This window comes from Pleurodeles waltl, chromosome 6 (assembly GCF_031143425.1).
Source record: "Pleurodeles waltl isolate 20211129_DDA chromosome 6, aPleWal1.hap1.20221129, whole genome shotgun sequence".
NCBI lineage: Eukaryota > Metazoa > Chordata > Amphibia > Caudata > Salamandridae > Pleurodeles > Pleurodeles waltl.
Window position 1 is genome coordinate 325,801,897 of NC_090445.1, and position 20,234 is coordinate 325,822,130.

Sequence of the window (20,234 nt, forward strand, 5' to 3'; positions counted from 1 at the left end):
ATCTAAGATGGAGTCGATGCCCATGCGCAATGGAGCCGAAAGGGAGGAGTCACTCAGTCCTGTGACTTGAAAAGACGACTTCGAAGAAAAAACAACTTGTAACACTCCGAGCCCAACACTAGATGGCAGGATAATGCACAGCATGTGAATCTGCAGCGTCTCATGCCACGAACAGATGTACACTGGGTAAGTGACATTTTCCATATATATATATAATCAATAATTATTAAATTCATCAAATTCCTTCCTATGGAATATTAAAGTGTCTCTGAAAACAAACATGCCCTAAGAATTTAATCAAGACCGTAGTTGTATAATTTGTTAGGAATTCTTTTCAATCTATCTGATCTTTTGATATCTTTTTTTTACTGGTTACTCCAATACGTTCACCATTACACATTACACTCTTCCTTGCAGGGAAATCCTTCATAATTTGCCTTCGGTCAACTAAATTTATTTATTTATTTCCACCATTTACCATCTTCCAATGTAACCACACTTTCCCTCATCTCAGCCACTCTTAGGCTTTGAAAATTTGGATTCTCCTTTAAGTAATATCCTTGAAATCTTGATTCCCACATTATCACCCACATCCACCTTTACTCTTTTCTTACATACTTATGTTGAGCTTGTAATCTCATATGCTCATACCGCTTCTACCCTCTTGTTAGGTACAAGGATATCTCCTACCCAAGACAATAGCATTTTAGATGCTGTTATTCTCCTTCTTGACAGTAAAAACGATTACACTTTGGTGTCGGTGTTTGGGGTAGTGTGCACTGCCCACAACAATTTTCTCAATTCTATATTACAACTCAATTTGTTAACCTTAGCAGTTGTACATTCTCTTTTATGACTCTAATAAGCCTTTCAAAAAGGCCGTTACTCCTTCTGTGAAGTCCTGGTATGCTTTATTCCTAAATGCTTTAAAACATTTAAAACTTTGATAAACTGTCCAGAGTTAAATTGGCTCCCATTATCTGAGATGACCTCCTCCAGAATTCCTTCCCTTGAAAATATTGACTGTAAGAATTCTATTAACTTTGAACGATTAGCCTCCTTTACAAATGTCACCTCTGCCCAGTGACTGAAAATCACTGCCATATTCCGTAACACTTCCTGAAATTGTCATGGGACCAATAATGTTGATTTCCAACATGCTTCACGCCGTATTTGTCACCTTCACAGCTTCCACCGGACTGTGAACAGTAACCTGCGACTTGATCCTCACAGAACAACTTACACAATCTCTCATATGATGTTCCACATTCTTGTCGAAACCTGGACACCAAAAATTCTCACTTATACTTTTCATGGCTCTTATAAGGATGTGATCTTTATAGGCAAGATCTAATACTTTCTTCCTCAACCCTTCAGGCACTACTGTTGGACCCTGACGGAATAAATGCCCATTGACAATGGAAAAGTCTTAAACATGTTTGTATTCATAACTAGAATAGTGTTCAGACTTCCACCTAGACCACCCTTGACGAATTCTGTTCATCACCTTACTCATATTCCTTTCAGCCTCAAATGCCTCAATCCACTCCTCTTCAGTAATAGCACTTTATATTCGACTTACAGTGGCACACGCTAAGAACTTGATTATGACCTTGGCGGAGGTGATTACTACGTCCCCATTGTGACGAATATCCTGCCCGCCGTATTACCAGTTCTATCTTATATCCTATAGAACTGGTAATACGGCGGACGGGATATCGTCACATTTGGTATTGAGTAATCCCTTCCACCAAGGTTGTGATCAGGCCCTAAGTCTGTTTTGTCTTCTCCCAACTCATCATCTGCCATATTGTATTCACTGGTAGGCATTTGTGACAGTCAGCCAAAATATTCTTGGCTCCTGGCACATATCCCACTCGATAATCGTAGTCCTGAAGATTATATTTCCACCTGGCAATTCTAGGAGGTGCCCCTTTACTTCCTCTTGTCATGAACAATTCTACTAGGGGTTTGTGATCAACCCGAACAGTGAATTGCATATCCTACAAATAAGATCTGAAATGAGTGACACGCGAACAGCATGCTAGTGTGCCTTTCTCTATTACTGAACGCGAAGATTCAGCCTCCCTTATACCTCTTGAACCAAATGCAACTACATCATCCCTTCCACCTCTTTGTTGCATTTCAACAGCTCCCAATGCTTTCTGACTACTGTTAGTCATGATTACAGATTCATCTTGTTTGTCAAATGGTTTTAAGGTATTACATTCACTACTTCATGCTTACTTTGAATTCCTGATCACACTCATTACTCCACTCATGGTTCACATTTTTCTTTAACAGTTTCTCATGTTAAACGTCTTTTCTGCGCATCTAGGGATGAATTTATTGATTTATTGTCAAATTTACACTTCTACCCACTGAGGATGACACCTCTACTTTTTAGTATCACCAGCACATGGTGCAGTCTCTTATGTTGTGCTTGGTCCTTTCCAAAAACCAGAACAGCATCTTGAAAGGTTGTCACGCCCACCCCAATAGAAAAAAACCTCAAGTAAACAATGGAACCTGAAGCTAATCCAAAGGGCATATGCTTAAATTGGTACAGACCTTCTGGTATTATAAATGGCGTGTAATGTGTTGATTCAGGATGCAAATTGATTTGATGGTATGCTGAATTCATAGGAAGCAAACTGAATATCTTTCCACATTTTAATGTGGGGAGCATTTCTGTTATATTAGGAAGAGGGTGTTGATCCACCCAAATCTAGTCACTCAAATCTCGTAGATCGACACTCATGCGAATAGACCCATTAGCCTTTGTGGCTAAAAATGTTGGTGACATCCAGTCAAAACTTTCTGTGGGCTATGTTATGTCTTGACTACATAGCTTGCTCAACTTTTTTATTCTTGTTGCAAGGCCAAAGGTACTGATAGGGACTTGTGTGCTATTGTACGTTCTCCATCCATTAATTTTACCTTATGTCGGGGTCTCCAACCTTTTTTGTAGTAAAAGCTACGTATGTTGATTAAAATCATCCAGAGCTAAGAATGTTATCAGTATTTTAATACTGACCACATCAGACAAGTTTACATGTTTGTTTTAAATATAAACTTTTCAGTTTTTGTAGGCTGGGCTACACACAGGAAAGCTATTGATGGGTAGCTTGAGAGCTACTAGAAGCTCAAACTATTGGTTGGAGACCCTTAACTAAACCCAACTTTTCCTGGAAAACATCTGGATGCTCCTGTATGCATTTGTTGTTTATGGATAGATTTTTAGTATACTCTTTCTTTAACATTACTTGTGCAGAATTATTAAGATCAAAAATTATTTCCAAATTCTTTTGATCACTCCAGCCGAACAAATGTGAATCATCCTTAGCCGCATATACAATGCCTATAGCTTTGTTGTTCCTAAAACCAACTGAACCTCAAACTCACCTACCACTTCAATGGGTTTACCACCATATCCTACCGGTTGAATATTTTACTTTTTCAATTGAACACCACTGTCTTCAAACGCTTCCTTCAACTTCTTCTCACTCAACAGGGTAAATGGAGATCTAGAATCGGCCATCATTTTAACTTCTACACCATTAATCAGTATCATATAATGGTCTCTTACACTAGTTTATAGCTACACCACACATTTCTTATATTGTCTTGACAATGTAGACTAACAGTTGCATCTTCAGTGGCCAATATTTCATCTTTATCGCTGGAAGAATCATTATCTCCACACATCTTATCGGATTCCACTCTACTTTGTTGGAACGAGGTGTGTGTTGACCTATACACTCTTGCCCGTTTTTCATACATTTGGCCCAAAAACGATCCATAAATGGACAAACATCTGAATTTCTCAAATGTATGATACTACCACATCTATAACATTCCACTTGTTTGAGAATGTTTCCTATACTCCTTGTCACTTTTACTAGGCTTCTCAACCAATTTTTCCTCTGCCTCCTTCATTTTACTTTTCCCGTTTACAAGATACACACTTTGTGATTTCAATTTAGAATCTGGTATTGTCATGTGTTCCATGTAAGGTGTACTCATTTTGATTCTTATTGCAATTTCTATTGCTTTTTGTGAAGTCAAATTTTGCGTCGATAATAACGCTTCCTGGACCTTTTTGTTTTTGTTTTTTTTCCACAAGCTGGTCCCTGATCATTTTTTCTTCAAAATTCCTATACTCATAGGAAACCGCCAAAATCCCTAAGGCCTACACAAAACTTAGAGCTGATTCTTCTGCTCGTTGCACTCTTTTATAAACATTTGTGCCATTCCATCATGACATATTGTAAGCTTTGAATCTAGTATCCAAGTACCTTAGTCTCAACAAAATCAGTGTGCGAAACACCTCAGACTATTTCTTCGGCGGCAAGACTTGTCATAAAGAAGCATAGGCATGCTCCTTCAGATAAGTCATTTTTGTCAGACCATCCAGCTACTGGAAGTTATTTAGCTCAGGGATCATCATTTGAACTGTCAGACTGCTTACCTCCTGAAAATCAATCTAAAGTGCTACGTGCAAATAACGTTCTTTTTAGAAATATCTTTACTTCACGATCGGGGCATTGACCTTTCACCTATATTTTTAATGAGTATTAATGAATATCCTTTGCTTGAGAGCAAGGGTTGCAAATAAGTAACTTTTCTGTTCGATGGCATCTGTCGCTGTAGATACGCATGTTCTGCAATAGCTCGCCATCTGGTGTTGGGCCGGAGTGTTACAAGTTGTTTTTCTTCGAAGAAGTCTTTCGAGTCACGGGACCGAGTGACTCCTCCTTTTGTCTCCATTGCGCATGGGCGTCGACTCTATCCTCGATTGTTTTTTTTCCGCCATCGGGTTCGGACGTGTTCCTGTCGCTCCGAGTTTCGGAACGGAAAATTAGCTAATTTCAGAAGATTTTCGTCGGTATTGTTGCGTTCGGGATCGGCGTACTTACATTCAACACCGCATCGAAGATCGAAGAGCTCCGGTGCCCTTCGGGGTAGTTTTTTCGATCCTCCGTCGGGGCCTGGTCGGCCCGACCGCGTGCTGAAGAACGCCGATGGAACGGACCCCGTTTCGTTTCTGCCCCAAATGCCACAATAAATACCCCTACACAGACCAACACTTGGTCTGCAACCTGTGCCTGTCACCTGAGCACAGCGAAGACACCTGCGAGGCCTGTCGTGCGTTCCGGTCCCGAAAAACACTCCGAGACCGTCGAGCCAGAAGACTTCAGATGGCGTCCGCACCGACAGCCCAACGGGAGTTCGAGGAACAGGAAGAGGAAGGTACCTTCTCGATCCAAGACTCAGACTCCGAAGGATTCGACGATACACAAACCGTGAGTAAGACGTCGAAAACCACACAGAGAAACATTTACAAGGCCCAGGGGACGCCACTGCCACCAGGCCATGGCTCGACCCATAAATTCGGTGACCGACCGTCGGCACCGAAAAAGGCCCAAACAGTGCCGAGGTCGTCCGACTCCGGTCGAGACACCGGCACGCAGCCTTCTCGGGACCGAGAAAGTGCTGGAGACAAGCCTCGACACCGTGATGCCGGTGCGGACACGGCTCGACGCCGAGACAGCGGCACCGAAACAGATCGACGCCGAGAGGTTTCGGCCCCGAAAAGGAAAAAAGTCACCTCGGAGCCGAAAAAACACGCAGACAAAGTTTCGATGCCGAAACAAACTGCAAGCGACCCAGCTTCAGGCTCTTATACAGAAGAGCACTCGCTAACCTCCCAAATGCAGAAGCATAGGTTTGAGGAAGAGCTACAAGCAACTGATGTGGACCATACGCAAAAGCGTATCTTCATTCAGCAGGGGACAGGAAAAATAAGCACCCTTCCCCCCATTAGGAGAAAGAGGAGGTTGGAGTTCCAGACGGAACAAACACCACAACCAAAAGTGGTGAAAAGAGTTACACCACCACCCTCTCCTCCGCCCGTGATTGACGTTTCACCAGCACAAACTCCATCACACTCCCCAGCTCACACCACCATGAGCCAGGGTGACCAAGATCAGGACGCATGGGACCTATACGACGCCCCAGTGTCAGATAACAGTCCGGAGGCATACCCTACAAAGCCATCTCCACCAGAAGACAGCACCGCGTACTCTCAAGTGGTGGCTAGAGCAGCACAATTTCACCACGTAAGCCTCCACTCAGAACAGGTCGAGGATGATTTCTTATTCAACACACTCTCCTCCACCCACAGCTCATACCAAAGCCTGCCTATGCTCCCTGGTATGCTCCGGCACGCAAAAGACATCTTTAAGGAGCCGGTTAAAAGTAGGGCAATCACACCAAGGGTAGAAAAAAAGTATAAGCCGCCTCCTACGGACCCGGTTTTCATCACTACACAGCTGCCACCAGACTCTGTCGTTGTAGGAGCAGCTAGGAAAAGGGCCAACTCCCACACATCTGGAGATGCACCACCCCCAGATAAAGAAAGCCGCAAGTTTGATGCAGCTGGTAAAAGAGTCGCAGCACAAGCTGCAAACCAGTGGCGCATCGCGAACTCCCAGGCACTACTTGCGCGCTATGACAGAGCCCACTGGGACGAGATGCAACATCTCATTGAACATCTGCCCAAGGACTTACAAAATAGGGCAAAACAAGTGGTTGAGGAGGGACAGGCCATCTCCAACAACCAGATCCGCTCCTCCATGGACGCTGCAGATACAGCTGCACGGACAATTAATACATCTGTAACTATCAGAAGGCATGCATGGCTCCGAACGTCTGGATTTAAACCAGAGATTCAACAAGCAGTTCTCAATATGCCTTTTAATGAAAAAGAACTGTTCGGTCCAGAAGTGGACACAGCGATTGAGAAACTCAAAAAAGATACGGACACTGCCAAAGCCATGGGCGCACTCTACTCCCCGCAGAGCAGAGGGAATTACAGCACATTCCGTAAAACGCCCTTTCGAGGGGGGTTTCGGGGTCAAAGCACACAAGCCAGCACCTCACAAGCCACACCGTCCAGTTACCAGGGACAGTATAGAGGAGGTTTTCGGGGACAATATAGAGGAGGGCAATTCCCTAGAAATAGAGGAAGATTCCAAAGCCCCAAAACCCCTACTACTAAACAGTGACTCACATGTCACTCACCCCCTCCACACAACACCAGTGGGGGGACGAATAGGTCATTATTACAAAGCATGGGAGAAAATCACTACAGACACTTGGGTTCTAGCAATTATCCAACATGGTTATTGCATAGAATTTCTACAATTCCCTCCAAACATACCACCAAAAGCACAAAATTTAACAACACACCATTCCAATCTCCTGGAGATAGAAGTGCAGGCACTATTGCAAAAAAATGCAATCGAATTAGTGCCAAACACACAAATAAACACAGGAGTTTACTCACTGTACTTTCTGATACCAAAGAAGGACAAAACACTGAGACCAATCCTAGACCTCAGAGTAGTGAACACTTTCATCAAATCAGACCACTTCCACATGGTCACACTACAAGAAGTATTGCCATTGCTAAAGCTGCACGACTACATGGCAACTTTAGACCTCAAGGATGCTTATTTCCATATACCAATACACCCATCGCACAGGAAATACCTAAGGTTTGTATTCAAAGGAATACATTACCAATTCAAGGTACTGCCTTTCGGATTAACAACCGCACCGAGAGTCTTTACCAAATGTCTAGCGGTAGTCGCAGCACACATAAGAAGGCAGCAGATACATGTGTTCCCATATCTAGACGACTGGCTAATCAAGGCCCATTCGTTAATAGAGTGCTCAAATCACACAAATCATATCATACAAACCCTCTTCAAACTAGGGTTCACCGTCAATTTCACAAAATCCAAAATTCTGCCACGCAAGGTACAACAATACCTGGGAGCCATAATAGACACATCAAAAGGAGTAGCCACTCCAAGTCCACAAAGAATTCAAAATTTCAACACCATCATACAACGCATGTATCCAACACAAAAGATACAAGCAAAGATGGTATTACAACTCCTAGGCATGATGTCATCATGCATAGCCATTGTCCCAAACGCAAGACTGCACATGAGGCCCTTACAACAATGCCTAGCATCACAGTGGTCTCAAGCACAGGGTCACCTTCAAGCTCTGGTGTTAATAGACCGCCAAACTTACCTCTCGCTTCTGTGGTGGAACAACATAAATTTAAACAAGGGGCGGCCTTTCCAAGACCCAGTGCCACAATACGTAATAACAACAGATGCTTCCATGACAGGGTGGGGAGCACACCTCGATCAACACAGCATACAAGGACAATGGAACGTACATCAAACAAGACTGCATATCAGTCACCTAGAACTTCTAGCAGTTTTTCAAGCACTAAAAGCTTTCCAACCAATAATAGTTAACAAATACATTCTCGTCAAAACAGACAACATGACAACAATGTATTATCTAAACAAGCAGGGGGGGACGCACTCCACGCAGTTAAGCCTGCTAGCACAAAAAATTTGGCATTGGGCAATTCACAACCAAATTCGCCTAATTGCACAGTTTATACCAGGGATACAAAATCAACTCGCAGACAATCTCTCTCGAGATCACCAACAGGTCCACGAATGGGAAATTCACCCCCAAATTCTGAACACTTATTTCAAACTCTGGGGAACACCTCAGATAGACTTGTTTGCGACAAGGGAGAACGCAAAATGCCAAAACTTCGCATCCAGATACCCACACAAACAATCCCAAGGCAATGCCCTATGGATGAACTGGTCAGGGATATTTGCTTACGCTTTTCCTCCTCTCCCTCTCCTTCCTTACCTGGTAAACAAACTCAGTCAAAGCAAACTCAAACTCATATTGATAGCACCAACTTGGGCAAGGCAACCCTGGTACACAACACTGCTAGACCTATCAGTGGTACCCTGCATCAAATTGCCCAACAGGCCAGATCTGTTGACACAGCACAACCAAAAGATCAGACACCCAGATCCAGCATCGCTGAATCTAGCAATCTGGCTCCTGAAATCCTAGAATTCGGGCACTTACAACTTACCCAAGAATGTATGGAAGTCATAAAACAAGCAAGAAGGCCATCCACCAGGCACTGCTATGCAAGTAAATGGAAGAGGTTTGTTTGCTACTGCCATATTAATCAAATACAACCATTACACACAACTCCAGAACAGGTAGTGGGTTACTTGCTTCACTTACAAAAATCTAACCTAGCTTTCTCTTCCATTAAGATTCACCTTGCAGCAATATCTGCATACCTGCAAACTACCTATTCAACTTCCCTATATAAAATACCAGTCATTAAAGCATTCATGGAGGGCCTTAGGAGAATTATACCACCAAGAACACTACCTGTTCCTTCATGGAACCTAAATGTTGTCCTAACTAGACTTATGGGTCCACCTTTTGAACCCATGCACTCCTGCGACATACAGTTCCTAACCTGGAAGGTGGCATTTCTCATCGCCATTACTTCCCTAAGAAGAGTAAGCGAGATTCAGGCGTTTACTATACAGGAACCTTTTATACAACTACACAAAAATAAAGTCGTCCTAAGGACCAATCCTAAATTTTTGCCAAAGGTTATTTCACCGTTCCATCTCAATCAAACAGTGGAACTTCCAGTGTTCTTTCCACAGCCAGATACCGTAGCTGAAAGGGCACTACATACATTAGATGTCAAAAGAGCATTAATGTATTACATTGACAGAACAAAAAACATCAGAAAAACTAAACAACTCTTTATTGCATTTCAAAAACCTCACGCAGGAAACCCAATTTCAAAACAAGGTATAGCTAGATGGATAGTTAAATGCATCCAAATCTGCTACCTTAAAGCTAAACGACAGCTGCCCATTACACCAAGGGCACACTCAACCAGAAAGAAAGGTGCTACCATGGCCTTTCTAGGAAACATCCCAATGCAAGAAATATGTAAGGCAGCCACATGGTCTACGCCTCACACATTCACCAAGCACTACTGTGTAGACGTGTTATCCGCACAACAAGCCACAGTAGGTCAAGCCGTATTAAGGACATTATTTCAGACTACTTCCACTCCTACAGGCTGATCCACCGCTTTTGGGGAAATAACTGCTTACTAGTCTATGCAGAACATGCGTATCTACAGCGACAGATGCCATCGAACTGAAAATGTCACTTACCCAGTGTACATCTGTTCGTGGCATCAGTCGCAGTAGATTCGCATGTGCCCACCCGCCTACCCGGGAGCCTGTAGCAGTTTGGAAGTTACCTTCAATTATTTATATATGTATCATCTCAACCTTAAATAGGTGCATACTTAGTCACTCCATTGCATGGGCACTATTACTACAATTCAACTCCTACCTCACCCTCTGCGGGGAAAAACAATCGAGGATAGAGTCGACGCCCATGCGCAATGGAGACAAAAGGAGGAGTCACTCGGTCCCGTGACTCGAAAGACTTCTTCGAAGAAAAACAACTTGTAACACTCCGGCCCAACACCAGATGGCGAGCTATTGCAGAACATGCGAATCTACTGCGACTGATGCCACGAACAGATGTACACTGGGTAAGTGACATTTTCATTCTCCAGCGCGGTATCCTTCTGCCGCCGAGCAAAAAAGAGCTCCACTTTCTTTAAAACAAACATTTGAAAAGATGGTAACCCTTACCTCTGGGTATGAAAGGTATTTCTTATGGAGTATTTTGCCAAAAGGCTTTTAAGTAAAAAGAAAAAAGGTGTTAATTTGCTGGTAAAAGTGAAATACAATAATGGTTTAGAGGTCCCGCATGAAGGCAGGATTTATTCTAAAGATTTAGAATCTGTGTATAATGATATCGCTGGAGAGCTAATGTTACAGATAAGTACTTTTTTCTTTGCTGGAGATCACATGCAGTAAATAAGAGCCAGGGATTACAACCTTTGTTCTAACTTGGCTCCTACTCCAAATGTGTCAAAGATGTCCTGGCTTTGGAGTCTGTCCTTTGAAGCCACATGTAAAGAGGATCTTGCTAAGGTTTTTGCTTTAAAGAAGACCAAAGCAGTCTGAGGAGAAATGTAATCCTTCGCACATGCCCCTTTACAACTCTGATTTAGCTCCCTTAATTTGGAATTGGGAAATTGTGTTGTCTGACTGCACTCTTTCAAGTAAAACTGTTGCCAACTAATAAATCTCTGTTGACTCCCAAATGTTTTTTGTCATCCTGCAGATACGTCAGTTTGCAGCTGTGCTGGTGAGGAGACGCTTGACAAAAACCTGGAAGAAGCTGAACCCAGAGCTTCGGCAGAAGTAAGAAGCCCCCTCCCCCATTCATGTTTCTACCCTTGTTCTGCCTTGCCCTCTGTCAGAACCCTTTTCAGAGGGCCACGGGGCAAGTAGGAGCTACTTGGTCAACCATGGGGCTGAAGCCTTTTACTCCTGATGTCCTGGGACCATACTTACTAATGGTGCTCAGCATCTGGGCCAAGTACCTATTCAGCACTTGACTCTTAGTAATAGGGTGAGTTGAGCAATCCAAGGCGTTTCTGGAGTGGGTGAGGAGGTGAAAGATAGATGCTGGGAACGGTGAAAGGGGAGGTGAATACAGGCTCACAACTCTAAATATGTTCAGCCGCAGCAATAAATGATTGTCCAGTCAAATACATGCTTTTATTGAAAAAAGCAGTATTTATATACAACCACAAAGTGAAGTACAGCATGCTCAAGCAATAGTCGCAGTCCTCTGAGGTCAGGGCTCTAGTGTTTGATAGGCAGGTCCCTGTGTCCCCCTTCCCTCTCACTAGCAGTAGTGGCTATTCCCCATTCAGGTTAGGCCCCAGTAGTAGTCAGTCTAAGAAGTCCCATTCTGACTGTTTTAACAGCCAAAAGTGTTCTAGCACCCAAAGTGCTATGAAGCAGAACAAGTTCCCTCAAGGTCTTCTGGCCCGCAGGTCGAGAGCATTTCATTCACGTAGGACTGCAGCGACTACTGTTGTTGAGTAGCACTCGTTGCTCTGCAGTGGCTGGGTGTCCATGACACTTTCTTTTGTGAGATGGCCCGATAGGCACAGTTGTAATTTCCTCTTCACAGCGGTCCCTTCTGGCATACGGGGTTGCCGACTTCCCACCGCTCATGGGTGACAGCCTAAGGCAATCATGGCTAACTTCATCGCTGCGCCGTCTGGTACAAGGGGTCGCCGACTTGAATCTGCATGTGAGCAATGACCCAGTTGATGCAGCAGCAATGTCCTCCCACTTCACTACCAGTATCCACCCGCTATGATCCCCCACTAGATCTCGATCCCTCCAGCACACTCCTCTCCACTGGGTGCACTGCTCTTCCTCACAGGGCACATTGGTCTTAGTAAGGAGGCACACACTGGTCCTACAAGCTTCAGGGACAGATGGTCTTGGATTTCTTTGGTTGATTTCTCCTCACTCAGCTGGGAGACTGGCAGGCCTTGGCTCTCAATCCTGGTCATAGGCAGAAGTCTTGGAAAGCTTCTCCTCGCAGAGCCCAACTGACTGCTTTATAGTAGAAAAAATTGCAGGTCTCAAGCTGCCTTTCTTAGAGTCAATTTCCAGACATCAAATGTGATTTAACGTCTGAGTCTATGAAGTTTGTTATGGGGATCTGCTGCCCTGCCTGTCGTTCCGAAAGCAGTCTGACTGTGGGAGCAACTACATTTCTAATAGCTCCACAACACAGGCCATACAAGGAGTAAGAGACCCATATAATGGTTGTCCTATGTCAGTGGGCAAAATCAATAGACCTCAGATGCCCAAGGAATGAGAAACCCCTGACCCATTATAACTTGAGCCATAAGAAGAAAATGAAGGACAGAGCAGAGTAACCAAATGATACTTCATATTGTTATCACAATGTATCCACAAGGTCCCAAAAATGAAAAAGTTCTTTATTTGTCTGGCATTTCAGTGAGATTCCCAAAAAGGACTACATTGTAAAGAAAACAGCCAACACGTGTTTCGCCCTTTCCTTGTGTGTGCAGGCCTAAGGCTATCTCAAGGTGTGTATAAACAAACCTGAAAAATAGCCAAGAAATATGCTTGTTTCAATATGTTAGTGCAGTAAGTCCTGGACGAGGAGCAACTTCAATGTGGTCAATACACAATCCCAAATATCTCTCGGTCAGTCAGAGAAATCCCAAGCAGTATGTCAGATCAGCTGTGTGGGCCATGATCCCACTATGTGTGCCAGGGTCCATGGAGATTGCCGGGATCACCTCACTGCGATTTGACGTACCACTTGGGATTTTGCTGATTGACCGAGAGGGTTTGTGCTGCAGGGGGTTGGGCCTGCTTGTCCCAAGAACAAAATAAACAAGAAAACTTGTTGTCCTTGATACCGAACAATAAGTCCTGGGTGTCGGGCAATAGAGATTCCACACCCCTGCTTCTCCTTTGCTAGTCATCAGGTTCAGCCGACATAGCCTCTCTTCGCCAGCTCGTTGGTACAGCAGGAAAGTTCTTCTTTTGTCTTCTTCTCCAGTCCTTAGTGGTCTGAGGTTTAGGTGCCAGGGTGCCCTTTTTTTTTTTAAATGTCCTCAGGGTAAGTCGCAGTCAGCAGGCAATGGACCACCAGGTTTCCACTCTCCTGATGACCACTTCCTGCAAAGCATGGCATCTGGCTGTTCCAGAACTCTCCAGTCTGCCCACTTCCAATACAGCAGAAACCTTCTCTTGGCGTTTAGAGCTCGCTAGTGAAACCCAAAGGTGTGACTACTTAAGGGGCTACACCCCCCCCCTGAAAAAACGGTTTGAGGGCTGATTTCCCCTGACCTGTTAAAGTGCCAGACTTTCTACCTAAACATTAGAGCGGCCCATCTCCTAAGTGTTCAACATCTGCCCTTCGAAGGCAGCAGCTTCTTTGATGTTCACCTTTTGGGTCTAGCTTCCTGCCAGTTAGTGTCTCTCTCGCACACAGACTTCTGTTGTCTCTTCTCCTTCAAACCTTGTTGGGGCTATGATGAACAGAGGTCTGTTATGAACCTTCACAAAATCTGCCTGTGATGGCTAGGATCTGATCATAATGTCAGATCCTGTGCATTGTCAAAAGATGCACTCCATACCGCTCAAGGAACAGGGTCCAATATGCTCATGACAGGATTGAGAGAAGACTGATGCAGACACAGCAAGTCTCAACAGAGGTTGAAGACACCGGAGTCACCACCTTCTCGAAAGAAGAATAACAAAAAGAAAATGCACAAATCTCGCAGCTACATGTTGAGAATAAAGTCCCCACAAACTTCGACATTACCTGACCCAGAGATGGAAAAAGAACAAGCGGAAGAACACAGGATACGGAACCTACTGCTCCAGCGGACCGAGCAATAGTTGCAGACACTTTACCGTCTGAAGTGCCGTCTCCAAGGCCTCAGCAATATCATAATTACCCAGAGTTCCAGCACCTGGCACGGATCCAGCAGCCTTTCTGAACACACGTTTATTTTCAGGAGGGCCATGACCACATCTGGTGCACAAATTGGTCCCATGGATCTGATGGCCTACTCCTTAAGGCGCCCTTCACATTGCTCCTGCTGTTTCCTGTGTCATGGGTCAATCCAACCTCGACTCCAACTACACAAGTTGGGTCTACAGAGCAACACCACATACTTTAATAATCCAGCTTATTCTACCCTCTGAGCTGGACACTAACATCTCATTAGCAGCGCCACCGCCAAAGATGCAGCTGCTGCTGTCACAGCCACCACTCCAGTGCAGATAATGAATGTGATTGCTCAATGGACTCACTTTGCGGGACGGAACGATGCCAGTAGGCTTGGTATCTCAGTGGAATAGGAACTTTGGTGACCATTGGGCCTTCCTCCTCATGAAGTGACCTTATATCACACAGTTATCAGGAGGGATGCGGACATATTAGATATGCAGCTGCTATTCTTACAGGCCAAATCCAGCCTTCTGACTGTAGTTCTGCATTCTACCTCCCACACAGTAAAAACCTTATTTTTGTTCAGTGAGGCATGGGGCCCATTCTGGCGGACACCCTGTGCTGCAGTCTTGAATTACGATATAAGCCAGCCCTGGAAGATTCTAGTTTATCAGCTCATCCGTACCCCGAGAGACGAGTGGTGCAGGCTCCTTGTTCTAAAATTGCACATGGCTCTTTCCCTCTGCAGCAACTGAAAGGGAATCTGGTGCAATTTGCAAAGACAATGTTTTCGACAGGGAGTTTTGCTGGGAGATATGCACATGCCCTTTTAGATACCTCGCAGGTGGTTATCCACACGCGTTTTGATGAACTGCGGACGCACTTTACAGAGCTGAGCGGATCTGGTCAGGCTGCTGCAAAGCAGGTGATAATCTGGCCTGGATACTGTGAATTCAGTAGCAAGAGCCATGGGCAGTGTCATCTCTCTACATCGTCACATGTGGTTAAATCACCACATTTACAGACCACACTAATAGACTTTCTGTTTAACAGAGCTCAGCTCTTTGGTGCCAGCGCAGGCTATGCATTGGAGAGGTTTATGAACAGTCAAACCATGGGCAGATCCTTTGGCCTTCAAACACAGTCTAGAGACTGCTATCTGTGTTGGACTTCTTATGGCATCAACAGGGACTTTTCATTTCAAAGCTGTCAGAGGTTTGCATCTCTCCAACAGCAGCAGGCTAACCCCCTCTGCAACTAATATAGAGGATGAGGAAAGGGCCGAAAACAAGCTGTCTCTCTCCTAACCGCCTCCTTTTTTTCCTCTTCCCCAGCCACTGCAGAGATGCACCCTTTAGTCCATCTTACCTAAACACACACAGTCTGTTGGAGGGCGGGGTATTCTCCTTTCTGCAAGGTTCTAGGGCCATAATTTGGGTATTGCAGATTGTACAGAGGGGTATGCCCTGCCATTTAAACAGATACCTGCTTATTTTCTCCTTGTTTGGAAATGCTCCTTCCAGACCTTCCTCACATCCTTCAACAAGATCCTTGCTACTCAAGGCGCAGTGGAGATAGGGATCAGGGATGTTACTCCCACTACTTCCTGGTCCCCTGATAAGGATGGCTGCCTCCATCCAATCCTATACTTGAGGATTATGAACTGGTTTCTCAAAAAGGAAAATTTCAAAATGCTGTCCCTAACTCAAGTTCTACTGGAAACAGACGACTGGAAGGTGTCTGTTGACCTGCAGAACTTTTATTTCCAAAACCTATTCTGTGGTCGCAAAGGAAGTATTTTCACTTAATGGTAGGGTCAGAGCACTGCCAGTTTGCGGTCCCTATGCTTTACCTCGCTTCCGCTTCTCGAGTCTTCAGAAAGATGTTGGTGCTGATCCATCGCAGACAGGCGATGACCCATCTCAGATAGGTGGTAATCCTGGCTGTCTGGCTCATCAAAACCAGCTCTCCAGAGATGGTGACTCGCCACTTGCAGGTGACAACCATGTTGTTTGACCTGGGTTTTTTCAATCCACAAGCCCAGATTCCACCTGGTGCTCTCTCAGCGCATCCTGTTCATAGGCACAACACTGAACACCACATTGAGTCAAGACTTCCCTCCTCCCCACAGGGTTCACGATATTCAGGCTATAATTCTGATATTTTATAATGGAGTGATCATTCAGCCCTGATGGTCTTATGCCTGCTCGGTCTGTTAGCCTTCTGCATTCTGTTGGTCATCCATGCGCTGGTACATGAAGGCCTTCCAGTGGCGGCTCCACAGGCAGTAGTTCCAACACCAAGGAGATCTCTAAAGGAGTTTCTTAATCTCCAGTGATACTGCAGCGGATCTATGCTGGTGGTATTTGGACAGCCAACTTATACAAGGAAAGCTGTTCCACCTTCTCCCTCCAGTGACAAGAGTGATTATGAATGCCTCAACTCTAGGGTGGGGAGCCAGTCTGGAGGAATTGGAAATCAGAGGCCTCTGGTCTCCAGAACAGATGTTGCACATCAGTCTTATGGAATTACTGGCACTACATCTAACGCTCATGGCCTTCTTCCCTTCTTTTTTTGCGGTCAGTCTGTTTAGATCTTGAAGGACAATATGACCTCGATATAGTAAGTCAACTAACCAGGGGGAGTGGGGTTGCAGCTTCTTTTCTGAGAATCTCTGGCTGTGCAGATGTAGGTCCTGTGCTCAGTATCAACAGATCTGCTTAGTTGCAAATCACTTGACCGGAGTGCTCAATTTGCAAGCAGACAGTCTCAGCTGGCGTCGTCCTCAGGTAGTCCACAACATCTTCTAGCTGTGGGGTGACTCATAAAATAGAACTCTTGGACATTCACGAACACTCACTGCCTGACATTCTGTGATTTTTCAGTTACAGTCTTAACATGTGGTCCAGGGACATCTGGCAGTCCTGGATGACTACTCAAGGGTTCTCAGCTAATATATTAAATGCTGTTAACAGATTAATAAAGTGTTTATTAATAAAAATGGAAAGTGTAAAACTGAAAATTTTAAAGCATTCTGTAAATGTGGAGGAATTTGAAATTGAAGGATAAAAATAAATTTGGTGTCCTTAGATTGGTTCATGGGAGCAGTGCAAGTGCATTAAACAGAATATAATGTGTGTGATTTGTGGCCTCCGTTTAATTTATAAAAGGCCCAACCCTCCTATTGAAAATTATATTTTAATATATATTTTTTAATATTTGTGATTAAATATTTAATCTTCTATATGTTTGTTTGATGAATACTTGTCTGTTTTCGTGTATTGTTGTGCCGTTCAAATCATCAGCTTTTTTTAGGCAGAGGTCTCTGAGTTCCAGTAATGACTCTGTAGGATTCCTCGGATTCCAGTAATGATTCAGGGGGGTCCACAGATTCCAGTAATGATTAAATTGGGGGTCCACAGAAGTCAAAAGGTTAAGAACCACTGCCCTGCAGAATCCAGTGCAGGGAGCGTTTCGTCTCAAGCCCTTGATTATTCATATTTTGAGGGAAGATTCATCTTGACCTGGCCCAATTAATCTTAATTACCCCCGACTGGTCAGGAAGGGTGTGATACGTGTAGGAAGCTGGCCTGGGGTGTGGTGAGCACCTATGGGGTTATACCCTTATAACAGGTCCAGGTATTCCCTATTAGTGATGTGTAGACGGTGTCGAGGAAGCCAGGGCTCTCTAGAGGTAGCCTGCCATAGGGATGACTTACAGTGACCTGGTGCAGTGACCTGTAGTGAAAAGGGTGCATGCACCTTTTTAATGCAGGCTGCAATGGCAGGCCTGCAGATGAATTTTGCTTGGGCCCCCAGGGGTGGCACAATACATGTTGCAGCCCATGGGGAACCCCTAGTGCCAATGCCATTTGTACCCTAGTACCATATACTAGGGACTTACATGATGGCAATGGTATACCAATTGTTGAGTGTGCTAAGTCCTGAGCAACCAAATTTAGGAGGAGAAAGCACAGTCACTGGAGTCCTGGTTAGCAGGACCCTAGTGCACACAGTCAAACACACACTGGCAGCAGGCAAAAAGTGGGGATAACCATATCAAAACTAGGGTACTTACCTACTGTATGCAGACCTCATTCACTTTTTCCTATGCCCTCTGCATAGTCTCCTTTACACGGCAGACCTGCCAATAGTAGGTCAGACCAAAGTGGGTGAGGTTGATGCCGAAGTCACAGCCACAGTAGTCTTGATTGGTATCAGTGCTGAGCCGGTAGGTGGGGCCACTGAAACGTCCTACCGAGGCAGACCATGGCTTGACTGCAGTGGTGGTCTGTTGACCTCAGTTGAGACTCTTCTCAGAGTTTTTGTGGGTGGACGTGGGGCTGCACTACTTACTGTGCCAACATCAGCTCCTGGCTCTCGATGTCAGATTGTATACCTGAATCAGAATCTTGGATGGAGATGGCTTCTTCTTGTTGTGTCTCTTCCTGTGCATGTTCTTCCCGAAAAGGTCAGGGGTGCTTTCTGGAGAGCTGCGTGGCATCTCCAACCTTCGAGCTCGTCGGCCTCGAAGAGTTTTCTTTGATTAAAAAAAGCCTTACAGGTAGCCTCTGGGTGATCCAGTGAGAGGCACAGATTACACCCAATGGTGATAGGTGTAAGGGTAATTTCCTTACTTCCCCTTCTCCCCCCTCCCCCCCCAGCCCAGTCCATTAAACTTCGAGCATTAAGTCCCTTTCTACATCCAACGGAGGAAGAAAGACTTCACCGTCTTGACCCGCAGATAGCTGTTAGCTTCTTCCTGGACAGGACCCCATGAATTATGTACAGGTAGGTATTAGGAAATGCCATAAAATAGCAAGGGCCCTATAGGGGGGCCAAGCCATATACTGAAAAAATGGAATGCAAAAGGGGGTTCCCCCACCAGAATGTATGGAGTAGTTAGACAAGGGCTGGGGAAGAGTGCAACCCCACAAAGTAAGTACCTAGAAGATCTCCAGCAGCCGGGTGCAGAGAGGTAATTTACCAGTTTTTCCCATAGGCTGGCAATAGGACATTGTGATTGACGAATGCAGAACCGGACCAGACCGGTGGAACCCAAGGATGGATTCTGGGTGAGGAGGACCTGCAAAAGACTGGGACAGTGCCAAGACCACGCCAGAGTGCCTAGCTGGGGCAGGAGGCAATACCCACTCTTCTGTAGCTGAGGGTCGACAGTGATGGATGAAGTCCAGCTGCGGGGTCCAGGAGCTAAGGAGGAGCCCCTGAAGTCGCCTATGAGCTGTCCCTCAACAGTCGCTGGATTGCAGACTTGTCAGTGGTCAGAAGGACCACCAACAAACGCATGCAAATGCATAAGGAGCTGTTGGACGTTTTGCAGAGCTGTGGAGGACTGGAGGAGTAGCAATGACCTAGGGACTCGACCCTTGGAGGGAAGTCTGGCTAACCCTCAGGATGCAGGAGAGCCAGAAAAAGCAGTTGAAGCCCCCACGAGCAACCCACTGGCAGCAGGCACGGTAAGTCGTAGTAAGGCCCAGTCAGCACACACCTTGCTGGAGCTGCAGAGAGGAGACTGGCCGGGGGGCTGGGGCTACTTGGAGCCTGAAGATCCCTCGGAGCAGGAGTCCACAAACCTTGGTTGGTGCAACTGTTGTGGTGTAGAGGGGTTCTGTCCAAATGGCTGAGACAAGGGCTCCCGTCTCCCACGTTGGACAGAAGGCAGCGAGAACCCATTGGATCTCTCAGATCCACCACCTGTGTTGGAGAATCTTTGCAGATCCGATGGATAGAAGATCCCACCAGCTGGACATCATTGCCTTAAGTGCTGTTGCAAGGGAGTGAGTCCTTTACTCCAAGGGAAATTCCTTCTTGCTTCTTGGTGGGTGTAGCTGAAGTCCTATCGACCCTAGAGGATGCACAGCTGTGGAAATGTTGCAGAATGCTGACAG

The 20,234-nt window shown here is 45.2% G+C and overlaps 1 protein-coding gene across 1 annotated transcript in view; it reads left to right on the forward strand.

Annotated features, from left to right (window-relative positions):
• IPO4 (importin 4) overlaps positions 1-20,234 on the forward strand; it is a 1,872,953-nt gene that overhangs the window by 103,835 nt on the left and 1,748,884 nt on the right. The window contains exon 3 of the mRNA XM_069238173.1: positions 11,146-11,225. Within this exon, the coding sequence (XP_069094274.1) occupies positions 11,146-11,225 (80 nt within the window). The remainder of the gene's footprint in view (positions 1-11,145; positions 11,226-20,234) is intronic.